At 39.7% G+C, this 16,459-nt stretch overlaps 1 protein-coding gene and 1 long non-coding RNA gene across 5 annotated transcripts in view; both read right to left on the reverse strand.

The window, feature by feature from the left end:
- Nucleotides 1-2,365: 2,365 nt before the first annotated feature.
- Nucleotides 2,366-4,808, reverse strand: LOC116535139. The gene is made up of 2 exons (XR_004262060.1): nt 2,572-4,808; nt 2,366-2,540 (listed from the first exon to the last, which is right to left on the reverse strand). It is a non-coding gene; the product is annotated as an uncharacterized LOC116535139 (long non-coding RNA).
- A 5,918-nt stretch (nt 4,809-10,726) lies between these two features.
- The window catches only part of AKAP3 (A-kinase anchoring protein 3), a 37,336-nt gene continuing 31,603 nt past the window's right edge, over nt 10,727-16,459 (reverse strand). For 3 of the 4 annotated variants that reach the window (XM_032255948.1, XM_032255949.1, XM_032255947.1), the window contains exon 5: nt 10,727-12,495. In XM_032255948.1, the coding sequence (XP_032111839.1) occupies nt 12,340-12,495 (156 nt within the window). In that variant the 3' untranslated portion in view covers nt 10,727-12,339. The remainder of the gene's footprint in view (nt 12,496-16,459) is intronic. The other variant, XM_032255946.1, reaches the window with a different exon arrangement.

The raw sequence follows: 16,459 nt of genomic DNA on the forward strand, positions 1-16,459 counted from the left end.
AAGGGCAGTAGGCGAAGGGGAGGTGGGAATGGTTGTTGGATACAAAAATATAGTTATATAAACGAGATCTAGTGTTTGATAGCACAGCAGGGTGACTACAGTCAATAATAATTTATTGTACATGTTAAAATTACTAAGAGTATAACCGAGTTGTTTGTAACACAAAGGATAAATACCTGAGGTGCCGGATGCACTATTTTCCCTGATGTGATCACTTCACATTGTAAGCCCATATCAAAATAACTCACATACCCCGTAAATATTTACGCCTATTGTGTACCAACAAAATTAAAAATAAATACATGAATGTCAATAATAGTAATAAAAGCAGATCGGTCCAAATGCTAATACATGTGCCACTGACAAACCCTGAGGGGGCTGCCTCGTGCAGGGCCCACTTATTCATCACCACGTCTCCTTAATGTCCAAGTGCCTTGTTAACTAGTCATTGAGCTGAGAGATTGAACCAGGAGACACGGGCTCCAGAGACAGAAGGGCTAGGGGGCATTGTCTCCTCTAACAGATGATATGGAGGTAGGGGATGACTGAGCTGAATTCACAGCTCAAAGAAGCCATGGCTCCAATCAGATGCTCTGAGTCTTCGTCTATTCCATCACTATCACGAGATTCTGGACACTTCTCCCGGTATTAGTTCCCCACACAGGCTATGCAAAAACAGAGAGAAAAGGCACTGGGCAGAGAGTCTCTGGGCTCAGGGCAGTGCCTCTGAATCTGGACAGAGGATGATGGTGACTCCCAGCAGTCTTGCCGCTGACTCAGCTCTTTCTGAAGCCCCTGGCTTCCCCTTGTTTAGAGGCTTTCCTTGTCATTCTGCTTCTCACCATTCCTGTCCCTCTCCTCTCCCCTGACCTTGCCATCCTTTGAGCTAATCTCTCTCCTAGCAGAAAAACTAGTTCTGCAAGTCTGCATGGCAAAGGGACTTTAAAGTCTTCTGCTGAGCATCTTCTCATTTCCTGATGGGAGCATTTCCGACATTTGTTTCTGGTCCTTGCTCCAGCTGGGAACTATCCCTGGCTCTCTGGGGAGAAGCGTGGGGTACAAGTGGAAGCATTTGGATTTGGTGGGTCAGGGAGTAGAATCAACAATGAGCATTTGAAAAGACATTCCCTTATGCTGGGTTGAAAACTGGCCACCCACTGACTGGATCCAAGCTATGTTTTCTTTGACCCATATGGTATTTGTCTTTAACAGAACAAATATTTGAGATTTTTAGTTTTTCTTGAGTTAGTAAAATCAGAGTCCTGGTGACATTGCACCTGTGTTTCTGCATGATGGCAGCTGCTGGTGCCACTTTGGACCAGCACGTTCAGCCAGCAGGCTTTCTCCTAGGCCCAGCAGACTCCCACTCACAGAGCACACACAGGTACATGTAGAGCACCTGCCCATCCGTGCACTCACCTGTCAGGCCCTCCAGGTCTATGAACTTGTAACCCCCAGCCCTCTGTTCTAACATACCTAAATGAGAGAATTTGTGTATGTATCTGTTAGAAATTTGTACCATGCTAGATGCTATTGCGAGTAGAAAAATAAAGCAGACAAGGTGTTTGGCATCATGAAGCTTACGGCTGACAAACAAACCATCAACCAAAATCATAGCACCAGACGCTGCAGCCCTGGGAGGAGTTCAGGGAAGAAAGAGCTCGAATCTGGTGGGAGTGGTCCCTGAGGACTGTGGCATGTTGATTAGACCAAGAAGGGCAGGTGCCCAGCACTGAGGGTTTAACACCAAAAAAAACAGACAAAACACCTTGTCCTCCTGTGGCTTACATTCTATGGATAGAAAAAAAGATCATAACCAAAATATATAAGTAAATTATACAGGCTGTTACAAACTATTATTAATATAAATCCTATCTATAGCTCCAATAAAAACTCATACAGTTATAATAAAAGACTGTGCAATTAACATCATGAACACCTATGAAGAAGATATAAGGACAGAAATGGTCAGTATGTTGACTGAAAACTAAGAGAAAAAAAAACAAAACCTATTTGAATTGGTATGTAAGCTACAGAATTGTCCAGACATGTCCCAGTTTAATTTCGATTTTGTCACAGAGCGACAATGAGGTTATCAGATCATTTCCTGGCAGTACACGCCTGGGTGCCCTCCAGAACCTGCAACACCTGCTCCAGGCTCCTGGTTCTAAGATTTAAAAAGGAAACTTTGATCAGATTCCCCTTCCACACTGGCCATGACGACGGAGGGGCAAGAAGGAGTGAACCCCCAGAGCCACACAGCAATTTGGTTTGGCGCCTGCAGAGGGCACCCGAGGAACATGACACTATTCCCAGACTCATTCAAGTCCACCTTCGGAATATTTTGCACTTCTTTCGATTCTTATTGTGCTGGATAATGTAAAGTATCTCCAGTTTGTATTTAGCTAAACAATTTTGCAAATGGTTTTTCCATAACTCTGTGTGAAACGTTTCATTGTCTGCCCGCTGCACTTAAATTTCTTACCAGGGCCTAGCCTCCCTCCCTGACCTTATTTCCCACCATCTTTCCCCTCCCTCACCTTATTTCCCACCATCTTTCCCCTCCCTCACTGTGCTCCACTCCCTTGGGCCTCCATCCTGTGGATGCTACACACTCCCTCCAGCCTCAGGGCCTTTGCACTTGCTTTTCCTGCTGCCTACAATGCCTTTTTCCTATTGTTCACCCAGCTACCTTCTACCCATCCTCAAGACTCAGCGTCTATGTTACTCCATCTAGGAAGCTGCTATGATCTGAATGTATCCTCCAGAATTCACATGTTGAAATGTAATGGGCAACATGGTCAGATTATGAGGTGGGGGCCTTTTAAGTCTCAGGATAGAACCCTCAATAGTGGGGTTGGGTCCTTTCTAGAAGGGCTTGAGGGAATGGGTTTGTGCTAGTCCATTCTCCCACTGCTATAAAGAACTGCCCAAGTCTGGGTAATTTTAAAAAGAAATAGGTTTAATTGACTCACAGTTCTGTATGGCTGGGGAAACCTCAGGAAACTTACAATCATGACGGGAGGCAAAGGGAAAGCAAGGCACCTTCTTCACAGGGCAGCAAAGGGGAGAATGAATGCAGGAAGAACGACCCAACACTTATAAAGCCATCAGATCTCGTGAGAACTCACTATCACGACAACAGAGTAGGGGAAACCACCCCCATGATTCAGTTACCTCCACCTGGTTTTTCCCTTGACACATGGGGATTATGGGGATTACAATTCAAGATGAGATTTTGAGTGAGGACATAGCCCAACCGTATCAGGGTTCATTCTCTTCTGCTCTTCTACCATGTCAGGACGGCATTCTGCCCTACAGAGCACATAGCAACAAGGTGGCATCTTAGAAGGAGAAACTGGACCTCTCACCAGCCACCAAACCTACAGGTGCCTTGATCTTGGATTTCCCAGCCTCCAGAATTGTCAGGAATACATTTCTATTGTTTATAAATCATCCAGACCCAGGACTTCAGTTGTCACAGCATAGACGGACTGAGACGCAAGCTTTCCTTAAACACACCCATCTCGCAGACAAGAGCAGCATCCCCTACCCCCTAAAACAGCTTTCTACACCTCCCTGGTACATTCCCTTTTGCATTCTGTGTCCCTGTTCAACTGAGAGCACCAAGGGAAATAAACCATGCCTGTTTTCTTCATCTCTGCAGTTGCAGCACCAACGGGGAAGTATGTGTTTAACATATGTTAACTAATGAATAAATCAGTGCATGAATAAATGAGTGACTGTGTATTTAGAGATTAATACAGTAATATATAATACAACATAAGCTTTTGAGGAATTCGCTCCATTACAATGTACAAGAGTCCATAACTTATTGCATACTATTTGTTTGGTTTTGTTTTTTTGGCTAGGTCTAGTACCCACACACACTGTGATCATGGGGACTCACTGTCTGAGCGACCCTCCTTTCTTCGCCAGATGTCACTATGACTCCAGAATCTGGCATGTGATTTTTCTCTCTGAAACCCCTGAAGAATTGGCTACACGTTGCAAAGCAAGATGACATAAAACCCAGGAAACCACTCTCTTTGGGGCAAAATAGCATCATCTTTTGCTAGTTTGAATTCTTAATCGAATTTTTACCTGGCAAAAAACATAGCATTTTTAAAAGCCCTTCATTGTACACAGTGGTTTAGACCTTTATGAAACAAACCACTAGTTAACCTGTTTATTTCAAGGGTACCTGCTTATAACAACTTTGAGATTAAGAAAGGAGTCAGTGCTTGTTATAAGCAGCAGTTACAGAACGTTTGAATTAAAATATAAATTTCCTAGTGCGATCCACTCAACAAGGATTTATTCAGAACCCAGTAGGCACATTGCATTGAGCTAGGAAACCACTTCACATAGACGCTGCTTATAGAGGGGGCTGTTTTGCAGTAAAGAGGGCATCTTACATATTTGTGACCTTCAAATATCATTTGAATATTTTTCTTTATATTTATGGAAATGTCCAGGTCGTGAGTCTTGCCTCTCCATTCTAAAAATCAGAACTCAACTTCCCAGCATCTTTTAAGCTAGGATGCAGGCCTAGGTCAAGCCAATCAGATTCACCAGTGCTAGACTCCGATTTCTACGAGAATAATGGGGGAGAGAGGAAAGGAGCCATGGAGAATTCCTTCCTGGCCATGAGAGCAGCCTGCAGAGGGACCTGGAGCAGCAGAAAAGAGGGCCTCATGAAAACACCCTGGCCCCAGTGACGCACTTCCCCGTTGGTGCTGCAACTACAGAGATGAAGAAAACAGGCATGGTTTATTTCCCTTGGTGCTCTCAGCAGACCGGGGACACAGAATGCAAAAGGGAATGTACCAGGAAGGCGTAGAAAGCTGCTTTAGGGGATTGGGGATACTGCTCTTGTCTGGGAGATGGGTGTGTTTAAGGAAAGCTTGTGTCTCAGTCCATCACAAGCTTGGCCAGAGGTGCTGGGACCCTGGTCATCAGCAGGCCGGCAAGGTGATTTCAATGTTGTGCCGGGATGCTTTCCTTCACTGCAGATTCCTTCGCTCTCACGAAGAGTCTATGCACATTCCAACTCCCTTATCAATTCTGCTGCTGAATCTAGTTACAGGGTATATGTTGTTTGCCACAAAGAACCTGAAGATGTTTAGAGAAAACTTATTCCTTTGCCATTATAAATGTCAAGACAAGGGGAACAGAAAGGTAAAATACGGCAATGTACTTTAGGTTGGTGTGAGATGCTTCTAAACATAGATAGCTATAGAGATAAAACTCTCTAAATGAAAATGAAAAGCATCCTTACTATGTTTCCATGCACACACAAATTACAACTACGGATGTTGTGCTGATTTTCGGTGCTTTTTATTTTATAGATCACATGCTGAATTAACTTGCTGTGTGCATTTGTGAAAAACTGACACAGACCTTAATGAGGAGACAGGCTAAGGGTGCATCCAAAAACAAAGCCAACAACAACCCCCCTGAACCAACACAACCCACCACCAACACAACAACAAAATAATAACCAGCTCACACTACACATGTGAATGACAAAAAAAAAAAATAGCTGAGAGAAGCCATACTGTGAGCTCAGCCACTGCATTGATGCTTGTAAAAGTCTCAAAAGTCATCATGACTTATCTCTTTTTTGAAGATAAAAGATGAAATTGGGCCAGGTGCAGTGGCTCATGCCTGTAAGGCGAGAACTTTGGGAGGCCAAGGCAGATGGATCACCTGAGGTCAGGAGTTCAAGACCAGCCTGGCCAACATGGTGAAACCCCGCCTCTACTAAAAATACAAAAAATTAGCTGGATGTGGTGGCACGTGCCTGTAATCCGAGCTACTCAGGAGGCTGAGGCAGGAGAATCACTTGAGCCCAGGAGATTGAGGTTGCAGTGAGCCGAGATTGCACCACTGCACCCCAGCCTGGGTGACAGAGCAAGACTCCATCTCAAAAAAATAATAAATAAATAAATAAATAAAGATGAGATTGAAGACATCATGGCACCCATTGACAATGAACGACTTTTCAGGCCCTGAAGTTATAAGGAAGAGGATAAAAAGCAGCCCTGACTCTCAATGCTGACACACTGCCACTTGGAAAAGAGATTGATGCTTAGCAATGTTTAGAAAGTGGTTAATAAAATGAATAGAATTTTTATTGTTTTAAGAATAATAATATTTCTGGCCAGTTAGGCTGCAAAAGTAGACATAAAACCGGAAATAGCCTACTTACATGAGAGTGTTTATTGAAGCCGTGTTTATAAAAAGGAAGCCTTGGAACTCCTCTAAGAGTTTCAGAAAACAGACTAGGTTAAGGGGCATAAGATTCTCACAGTGATATGCGTTTATCACAATGCCAATTTTGAAAGTAATGGCATGGTGAAACATGCTAAAAAAAAGGTAGCGTATGAAATTACAATTTCAATTTTACTTTCAAAAACCCCTATCTATGTAAATATAGATATATTTGGAAAAACACAGAAATAAAATATGTAAAAATGTTAACATATAACAGTGTTTTTATATATAGGCGCCATAAATAAAAGGTGACTTTTTCTTCTATCTTTACAATTTTCCCTATTTTATAAACATGAATTTTATTATTCAAGTAGAAATCAGTATTAATTGTATATGTAATACTATAAAATATGATATATAATAAAAGTAAACTATAATATTTGTGCTTTGTGATTCTAACTTAAAATTTTAAATCTACCCATAGATAGAATACATAGAAAGAAACATACAAAACTCTCAGCATTTGTCACTGGGTGGTAGCATGAAGTCGATTTATTTTTTCCTATTTGTACTTTCTCAATTTTTAAATAACTGTATATTATTTTAATAATATTTGGAAAACTTACTTTTTATGAGATGATTGTGTTGTTATACTTCTAAATAAAGATAAGGAAAGTCAGAGAATTCTCACATTCTACCAATCACAGAGCCTAATCATCAAAAGCAAATAATTTAAATCTAAACAGGTTCTCTATGTTATTATTCTAAGTTTCAGAGGGGGAACCAGAAGCTGTCTGAGATACTAAACCATTAAATACCATTTTCTAAATTCCCACAAGTTTCATCTTTAATGTGATAAACACAAAGCTCATAAAACCCATGATTGCAATAAGAAATTATATTCACTCACTTAACCTATTAACATGTTTGTTATAAGAAATTATTTTTCCTCTTTAGCTGTAACTAAATATGAGCACTTTTTGATAATTAATACTACAGATATAGAATGTATATGAGATATATATTCTCTTGTTTGTAAGAAAGCTTTGTTTTCTCCTTTACACTTCTTAGACTAAGAGTTGCCTCTAGCAGATTCAAATCCAAACACACAGCAAAGCCTTATTCTTCTGAATACAAAAGTTGAGTTGCTATTTCATGTGTGCACGTGAAAATAAAAGCAGATTCATTCAAGCATTTTTGTACTCTCTTAAGTTAAAAGGAAGATAAGAGAAAGTGACAGCTAGAAAACTTGGAATTGGCTATAGCTAGAATGATTCCTGTCTTGATGAGGATTGGAAGAAAAACTTGAGAGCTATTACATTAGCGTCAACTAAGGAATTCAGCCGAAGGCAATAATGGAATTATGTAGGTGAAGTCAAACCATGGGGGGCTCGTATGCCATACGAACCAATATGCGCTTTATTATTCAGACAAAAGGGATAACTGAAAGTTCAGAATAATTGTCTTATTCCACCCCAAGCTTCAGATTTCGGTACTAGCTCAGAGGGTGAACCATGAGGTAGCGATGAAAGTATTCCCAACTTAGAGGGTCATGCTATTCACTTATCAGAATAATCAAGGTAAAGAGGGATTCTGTACCCCATCTTTACCTCTACCTTAACAAACAGAAACCAACTGCTGAGACAGATGGGTTATACGGAAACCCCAACCATCCAGAATACAGCTCAGCACCAAGGAAGACGTTATTTTCATTTCTTTCTTTCTTTTTTTGAGATGTAGTCTTGCTCTGTCGCCCAGTCTGGAGTACGGTGGCATGATCTTGGCTCACTGCAGCCTCCACCACCCGGGTTCATGCGATTCTCTTGTCTCAGCCTACGGAGTTGCTGGGACTACAGGCATGTGCCACCAAGCCTGGCTAATTTTTTTTGTATTTTTAGTAGAAATGGGGTTTCACCATGTTAGCCAGGATGGTCTTGATCTCCTGACCTCATGATGCGCCCGCCTCGGCCTCCTAAAGTGCTGGGATTACAGGATTGAGCCACGGCACCCAACCACATTATTTTCTTCTTTACTGCGAAAGACTGATTACTCATAACTTGCAAGAGGCAGTCAAGCTGACGGGGACTGTTACCATATATATAGCTAATTAGCAAATCTTTGGAATGAGAGACTAAAAGTGTTGAGCCAAGTTCAATAGGCATAGATGTAAAGCCTTGTGTTTAGACTTTGTAGGCTAACTCCAAAAATCCAGGAAAGGAGAGATTTGTGTAACAGCAGTTCATTTAACACAGAAATGAGAGTTTGAGCTATTTAGAACCTTGATTAGTCTAGAGTGTTAATACTGTCTCTCTGCAGTTATAGAAGCTATTCCCACCATGGTGGACATTAGTTAGACAACTGCTAAAATGTCCTTATCTCAGAAGGTGGCCAGATGGTGAAAACCATAGCATATAATCATTAGTTAGTAGCGATGTAAATATTTTCAGATAGTTGAAGGGCTGAAACATAAAAGAAGAATTAGTTATTTTGTATCATGGTAATGGGTTCAATCAGGACCTGGGTACAAGTTACTGGGAAGCAAACCAGTTTTGGTACAATACAAATCAACAACTTTCAAAGAATCAGAGTTTTTCAAAATTGGAATAGATGGTTCTGAGAGTTAGTGCCTTGTCACTGAAATTATTCAAGAATTGTAGGGTGATTCCATGATGGGAGTTTGGTCAATGTATTCTGCTGCTGAATTAGGAGTTTGATTAGATTATATCCAAGTCTCCTTGCAAATCTTTATATTCTAGAATTCTGTAACTCTTCTTGCAGTATATTTGGAGGCCCCAATTCTGTAGTCTGGAAATTGAAATTAAGCATCTCTTTGTTTTTAATATGCTTAGCTTACCAAACCCTAAATCCCATTGATTAAGCTATTGTAAAATAATATTTCTTATAAAGAAATTTCTAGGCATTCTGGAAGACTTGGAGTGTAATATATATTCCCTGGCTTATTATACACATCTTCTAAAAAGATTATTTTCAGCAGCTGTTTCCAGGTACTTTTAAGTTATATGCCATAATCTCTGTTCTATGATCATATCTTTGAGATATCAACATAGCTTAAATAAAAATCTTTATTGGGTTTTTTAAATGTTTTAATATAAAAAGGAAGTAAAACAGTAACCCATGCTGGGCTTTGATGGGGTGCAGATGGGAACCTTCTCTTCGCATGACCCCGGACCAGGCCCTCAAGCATGCTTGGATTCATCAGTCTAGGAACCTCAAGCCACAGCTCAGGCCCCAGACCCTGAGGAAATCCAGTTTCGTTTTCCCCTCTGAGACAAGGAAGATCAAGGTTCAAGGCCGTCATCACTCGAGCAAAAAAGATACAGCCTGTCAAATAGCCAGTCCTATTCCCATAGTCCAGGAAGCCTGCCATTTCTTACCTTTGGGATTTTCCTTTTTTGCTCCTTATTAGGATTTTCCATTATTCTCCTATAATCAATTTCCTTTCTCCTCCTCCCCTTTTCCTTAAGTGTGTCCACCCCTTTATGCCCTATAAGTATCTTTAGAATTTCTGTCAGTGCCAGATGATGGTATTATGCAAATTTTTATGTGCAATATAGCCTAGTGGTTAGGTACGTGGTCACAAGTCGGGTTACCTGGGATTAAATTCTGGCTCCACCAGTTATCAGGTATGGACTTAACCTCTCTATAGCTCAGTATCTCCATTTATGAGAATGAAAATAATGCCCATTCTCCTGGGTCGCTGAAATGGTCAGATGAATTAGTAAATGCAAAGTGCTTAGAATAATGCCTGGCACATTGAACGCGCTTTACAAATGAACTGTTTTTATATCATCCCAGTCATGGTTTCCACTAAGTGATTTACAGCCTAAAGGACAGTTCTCACATAGTCCCCATTTGAATGCTTGTTCCTTCTGTCTTCTCTCTCCTTCAGCAGATGAGATCACCAAAGAGACTACAGAAAAAACAAAAGATGGCCCCATGAGGCATATTCAGCATTCGGGTGATCAGGGGGACTCTCTCCAGCACACAGCTGACACTGTTCAGCTGCCTCAACTGGTAGAAGCTCCCCCGAAGTCAGAGGCAGCTGTTGGGGCAGAAGTCTCCATGACCTCCACAGGACAGAGCAAAAATTCCTCCCCAAAGAACACAAACATTTTACCCCCTATTGTATGACCTTTGCTGAGAGTGTGTCCTGCTCCTTTCCACCAGTGATTTGTATTAAGACAGCACTTATATTGGACAATACTTCAGACTGTTGCTTTTTAATACATAAAAGTTTATTTTAAAAAAACTCTTATTAATATGGCCAGTTGGCGTGATTTCTCTTATGAGGCATGGGGGAGGATGTCCTCACACTTAAATTCATTCCATATGTGTTTGTGTGTTGGTGTGGGAATAGTTTTTAACTATTAATGTTATAGAATCATTAATGGAACTCTAAACAAATACATTTTTTTTTTGTTCTTGCTCGTGACTGCCAACTTATGTCAGGATTTTATTTGAAAATGATAGAAGCTGAATTCAAAAGTAGCTTAAACAACAGAAGACATTTATTGACTTATATAATTGGGGAATCAGAAAGGGTAGATGTAGTTTCAGGCACAGCGGGATCCAGGAATTCAAATGAGGTTGTAGGGTTCAGACTTCCTCTTCATCTATTAACCTTGCTTCTCTCTATGGTTAACTCCATCCTGATGACAGGCTCTGCCCAGAAATTAACCACCAACATCCAGTCAAAAGATGCAGGCTTCTTTGCTGACAGGAAGTCTCCAAAATGATTGTGACACAGAAACTGTGCCTGGGAGACTGGGATGCTTGGCCAGTCAGGGCCCCAAGCCCACAGTGATGGTGAAGGTACTGTGACTGATGCTTCTCTAGACTAGAGCAAGGGATGGAAGTTTTCCCAAAGGAGGGGAACAAGCAGGACACATTCATTTATCTATCATACCGCAAATCTAAGTATGCCTTCTTACTTCCCTTTCTAATCCTTATCTACACAAATACATAACCTTTATGTGATTATAATAGGGCAGATAGAATTCTACGTGAAACAAGATTATAACATCAGAAACAATATAGAATATATAAAAATAGTTTTAGTTTTCTTTTTTACTTGCCATTTGGAATAACCTCCCCTCAATACACTTTTCATTTTAATTGTTGCATAACATTTTATGAACATTGACACCAAGTCATTAAAGCAATGGATTTGGATGCAATCTCCCAGGGAAGATTTGAGTTAGAATAGCAGAGGGTTGAAAGTAAGTCCTAGGAAAGATAAACATAAAAGGAGTTGACAGAGTTGAGGAGGTCCCCCAAGAGACCCAGAGATACAGGAAGAAAATTAGAAGCCAATGGAAAAGTTTCTAAAAGGAAAGAAGGGTCAAGAATATAAAATTCCACAGAAAATTCAGGATAAGAACAGAAAGTATTTCTTAAGTAGGGTGATATGTATATTAAGTCAGAGCAGTATTAGAACAGGTATCTTATCCCAGGTTCTATAGCCAGCCAGAAAGCAACAAAACCAGCAACAGAATTCAGATCCTTGGGAATATTCTTGACACGAACTTCAACCATGGATGAAGTCGGAGGCGGACATTGTCTGCAGCTCTACAGAGAAAGGGAAACCAAGTCTTCAACATTGTAATTGGGATGATTTTGATTGAATATTAGAAAGTATCTTCTGATTTTCATGGTTATAAAAGGCTAAAATGAATTATTGATAAACTGTGGTTTAGTTTAAGAGAATGAGGAAGCTGCAAATTGTGACAGAGACGGGGACAGGCTGAGTGACCTCCAGCAGGGCCCCTCAGTCCAGCTCTGCTGTACCTCTGGCATTCATCTAGTTATTTTTTCACTCCTGGGATTTCTCTACCTGATTGTTCCATTGGATCCCAAGAAAGCAAAACACGTGGAGTCATTTAGTTGTAATTTTTTAATTTTACGTCCTTGCACTCGTGGACAGGAAAATCTGCAAAATCCAGTGACTAGCATAAGATGACATGTCTTTGATGAGAGTGATATGAAGATAATGTTAGGGCTCTGTAAGGATATAGAGGGGGAGCTGTGGAAATGAGAAAGAAGGGTGGGGATAAGGGCCAGGCCCACTGCCGGAAGAGGGGAAAGCAGTGGGGTTGCTGATCACAGGTTCACCATCAGCCAGTCCAGCAGCTGCAGTGCCGTGACATTCCCCACTGCCTCATTCAGCTGGCGCTGCTTCTCATAGCATAGCACTGACTGCAGAACCTCACCCACGCTGCATCCTTTGTCCACAGCAGCAGCCGAGAGCTGAAGTAGCTGTGAAAGAAAAGAAAACACTAGTGGAGAGGCCCAGCATTCCATGGCAGGCCAGATGGAGCCTGCCAAGTCTAGAGCAGAGAGGCCAGGCAGACCTTGGGAAACTGCAACACAGACTTTAAAGTCTGCTGGCTTGTTTGCAAGAAGAACGTTGGTGACAACATTTTTAGTTTAAAGGAGAGATGTTAACACCCACTTGCCCATGATCTTGCTCTCTAAGAATTCTAAGGTTCTAAGTTCACCCTAATATCATAAAAATCTCTGTCATTGTCCTAAGACCAAAAGTGCATGACAGAAAATATCCAGTGAACAAATGTGGATGCTGCTTTCCCTGCCCCATAGACCACAGAACCCTAAAATGTTAGAGCAAAAGGGCACCTCGGAGATCAATTCAATCCTCATGAAGTGCTTCCCAGAGAAGTAAAGAGACTGTTAGTTGCACACAGTTGGGGGATGAAAACTGGGAAGTGTAAATAACTAAAAATAGCCTACAAAATTCTGGGGTAGAAAAATAAGGAGTTTCCAGTCCTATCAGATATTCAAAAATATTACAGAATTACAGTAAGTAAAACAGTGTGCTATTGGTACAAGAGTAGATGGACGATTCAATGGCACAGAGTAGAAAGTTTAGAAAAAGAATAGAAAATAATAAGAAATTGTAACCCTACTTCATACCTTACATAAAAATGAATTCAAAATGTATTAAAGTCTTAAATATATTTTAAAAATCATAAAAGTACAATCATGCACTGCATAATGATGTTTCAGTCAACCACAGACCATACATATGATGGTGGTTCCATAAGCTTATAATGGACCTGAAAAATTCCTATTTTCTAGTGATATCGTAGTCATCATAACATAGCACAACACATTACTCACTAGTTGGGGGTGATGCTGCTGTAAACAAACCTACTGTGCTGCCAGTTGTATAAAAGTCCAGCACACATTATTCCATATAGTGGATAGTACTTCATAATGATAATAAATGACTATGTTACTGATTCCTGTATTTACTGTACTATACTTTTAGTGTTATTTTAGTCTACTCCTGCTTACTAAAAAAACTGTAAAACAGCCTCAGGCAGGTCCTTTAGGACAAAGGCATTGTCATCATAGGACATAATACATAATAGCTTCATAAGCGTTACTTCCCCTGAAGACCTTCTAGTGGAAGAATGTGCAGAGGTGGAAAGCAGTAATATTGATGATCCTGACCCCATGTGGGCCTAGGCCAATGTGTGTGTCTGTGTCTTCATTTTTAATAACAAGTTAAAAAAATAGAAAAAAAGCTTATAAAAAGGAATATAAAGAAAAAATATTTGTGTATAACTGTACAATGTGTTTGTGTTTTAAGCTAAGTGTTATTTACAAGAGTCAAAAAGTTTAAAAAAATTAAAAGTTTAAAACATAAAAATGTTACAGTAAGTGGTCAATTTATTATTGAAGAAAAAATATTTTAAAATATATTTATTGTAGCCTAAATGTACTGTGTTTATAAAGTCTACAGTAGTGAACAGTAATGTCCTAGGCCTTCACATTCACTCACCACTCAGTCACTCACTCATCCAGAGCAACTTCCAGTCCTGTGAGCTCCATTCATGGTAAATGACCTACACAGATGTACAATGTTTTATCTTTTATGCCATATTTTTAGTGTACCTCTTCTATATTTCAATATGTTTAGATCCACACATACCATGGTGTTACAATTGCTTATAGTATTCAGTACAGTAACATGCTGTATATAGGTGTGTAGCCTAGGAGCAATAGAATACAATATTGTCCTATACAATACAATAAAAGCTAGATATATAGTAGGCTATACGAGCTAGGTTTGTGTAAGTACACTCTATGATGTTCACACAATGAGGAAATCACTTAACGACACATTTCTCAGAACATATCCTGTTATTAAGCAATGCATGATTGTATGAAAGAAAAATGGGAAAGTTTTGCTAATAACATAATTAGCTAGTATCATTTGTTTGCTAATATCATTTGTTTTCCAAAATAAAACATAAAACCCAGCAAAAATAAAAATGTCTCATATTTGACTACATTTGTGTGGCAGACACAATCTAAAACAAAACAAAACAAAACATCAATCAAAAGACCAATGACAAAGGAAACATTTGCATTTAATATCATAAAGGTTGATTCCTTGTAATATATAAAACCCTTATAGATCAATAAGGAAAAGGTCTACAATGCAAGAAAAAAAATGGTCAGAACACAAAAAGAATACCTAGGAATACAGCTAAACAAGGAGGTGAAAATCTCTACAATGAGAATTACAAAACACTGCTCAAAGAAATCAGAGATGACAAAAACAAATGAAAAAATATTCCATGCTTATGGATAGAAAAAGTCAATATTGTTAAAATGGTCATACTTCCCAAAGGAACTTATGGTTCAATGCTATTCCTATTAAATGACCAATGACATTCTTCATATAAACTATTTTAAAATTCACATGCAACCAGAAAAGAGCATACCAATAGCCAAGGCAATCCTAGGAAAAAGAACAAAGCTAAAGACATAACATTATATGACTTCAAAATATACTACAGAACCACAGTAACCAAAACGCATGATACTGGTACAAAAACAGACACATAGACCAATGAAACAGAATACAGAGCCCAGAAATACGGCCACACAGCTATAACCATCTGATCTTTGACAAAGCTGACAAAAACAAGCAATGGCAAAGGACTTGCTATTCAATAAATGGTGCTGGGATAACTGGCTAGCCATACGCAGAAGATTGAAATTGGACCCCTTCCTTACACCATATACAAAAATAAACTCAAGATTGATTAAAGACTTAAATGTAAGACTAAAAACTAAAAATCCTAAAAGACATCCTAGGCAATAACATTCTAGACATAGAAACTGGTAAAGATTTTATGATGAATACACCAAAAGCAACTGCAACGAGAGCAAAAATTGACAAATGGGACCTAATTAAATTTTAGAGATTCTGCACAGTAATAGAAACTATTAATAGATTAAACAGACAACCTACATAATGGGAGGAAATATCTGCAAACTATGTGTCTGACAAAGGTCTAATGTTCAGCACCTATAAGGAACTTAAAGTTACATTAAAAAAAAAAAAAACATTAAAAAGCAGGCAAAGGACACAAACAGACCCTTTTCAAAAGAAGACATGTGTGGTCAAGAAGCATATAAAAACAAGCTCAATATCACTGGTTACTAGATAAACACAAATAAAAACCATAATAAGATACCATCTCACACCAGTTAGAATGGCTGTTATTAAAAGTAAAAAATAATAGATGCCGGCAAGGTTGCAGAGAAAAGGGAACATTTATACACTGTTGGTGGGAATGTAAATTAGTTCAACCATTGTTAAAAGCAGTGTGGTGATTCCTCAAAGAGCTAAAATCAGAACTACCATTCAACTCAGCAATCCCATTACTGGGTGTATACACAAAGGAATATAAACTGTTTTACCGCAAAGACACATACACATGAATGTTCATTGCAACACTATTCACAGTAACAAAGATATGGAATTAACCTAAATACCCATCAATGGTAGATGGGATTAAAAAAATGTGATACAAATACACCATAGAATATTACACAGCCATAAAAAAGTACACAACCAAGGGATCCCAAGATGGTTGAATAAGAGGCAGCTCTGGAAAACAGCTCCCAGTGAGAGAGACACAGAAGCCGAGTGGTCTCCACAATTCCAAATGAGGTACCAGGTTCATTTGGTGGGTCTGGTTGGACAGTGGGTATAAACCAAATAGGGCAAGTTGAGGCAAGGTGGGGTAACGCCCCACCCAGGAGGTGCATGCAACCAACCAGAGGACCAGGGGATCTCCTCCTCTGAGACTTCGGTTTGGATACAGTGCTCCTCCCAAGCCCTCTACAACCCACAGAACAGGAGATCTTTGCCAGGCTGAAAAGCCTCAGTGAGCTGCCT

The sequence above is a fragment of the Sapajus apella genome, unplaced genomic scaffold, assembly GCF_009761245.1.
Source record: "Sapajus apella isolate SASKATOON/1434 unplaced genomic scaffold, GSC_monkey_1.0 scaffold92, whole genome shotgun sequence".
NCBI classification, from domain to species: Eukaryota; Metazoa; Chordata; class Mammalia; order Primates; family Cebidae; genus Sapajus; species Sapajus apella.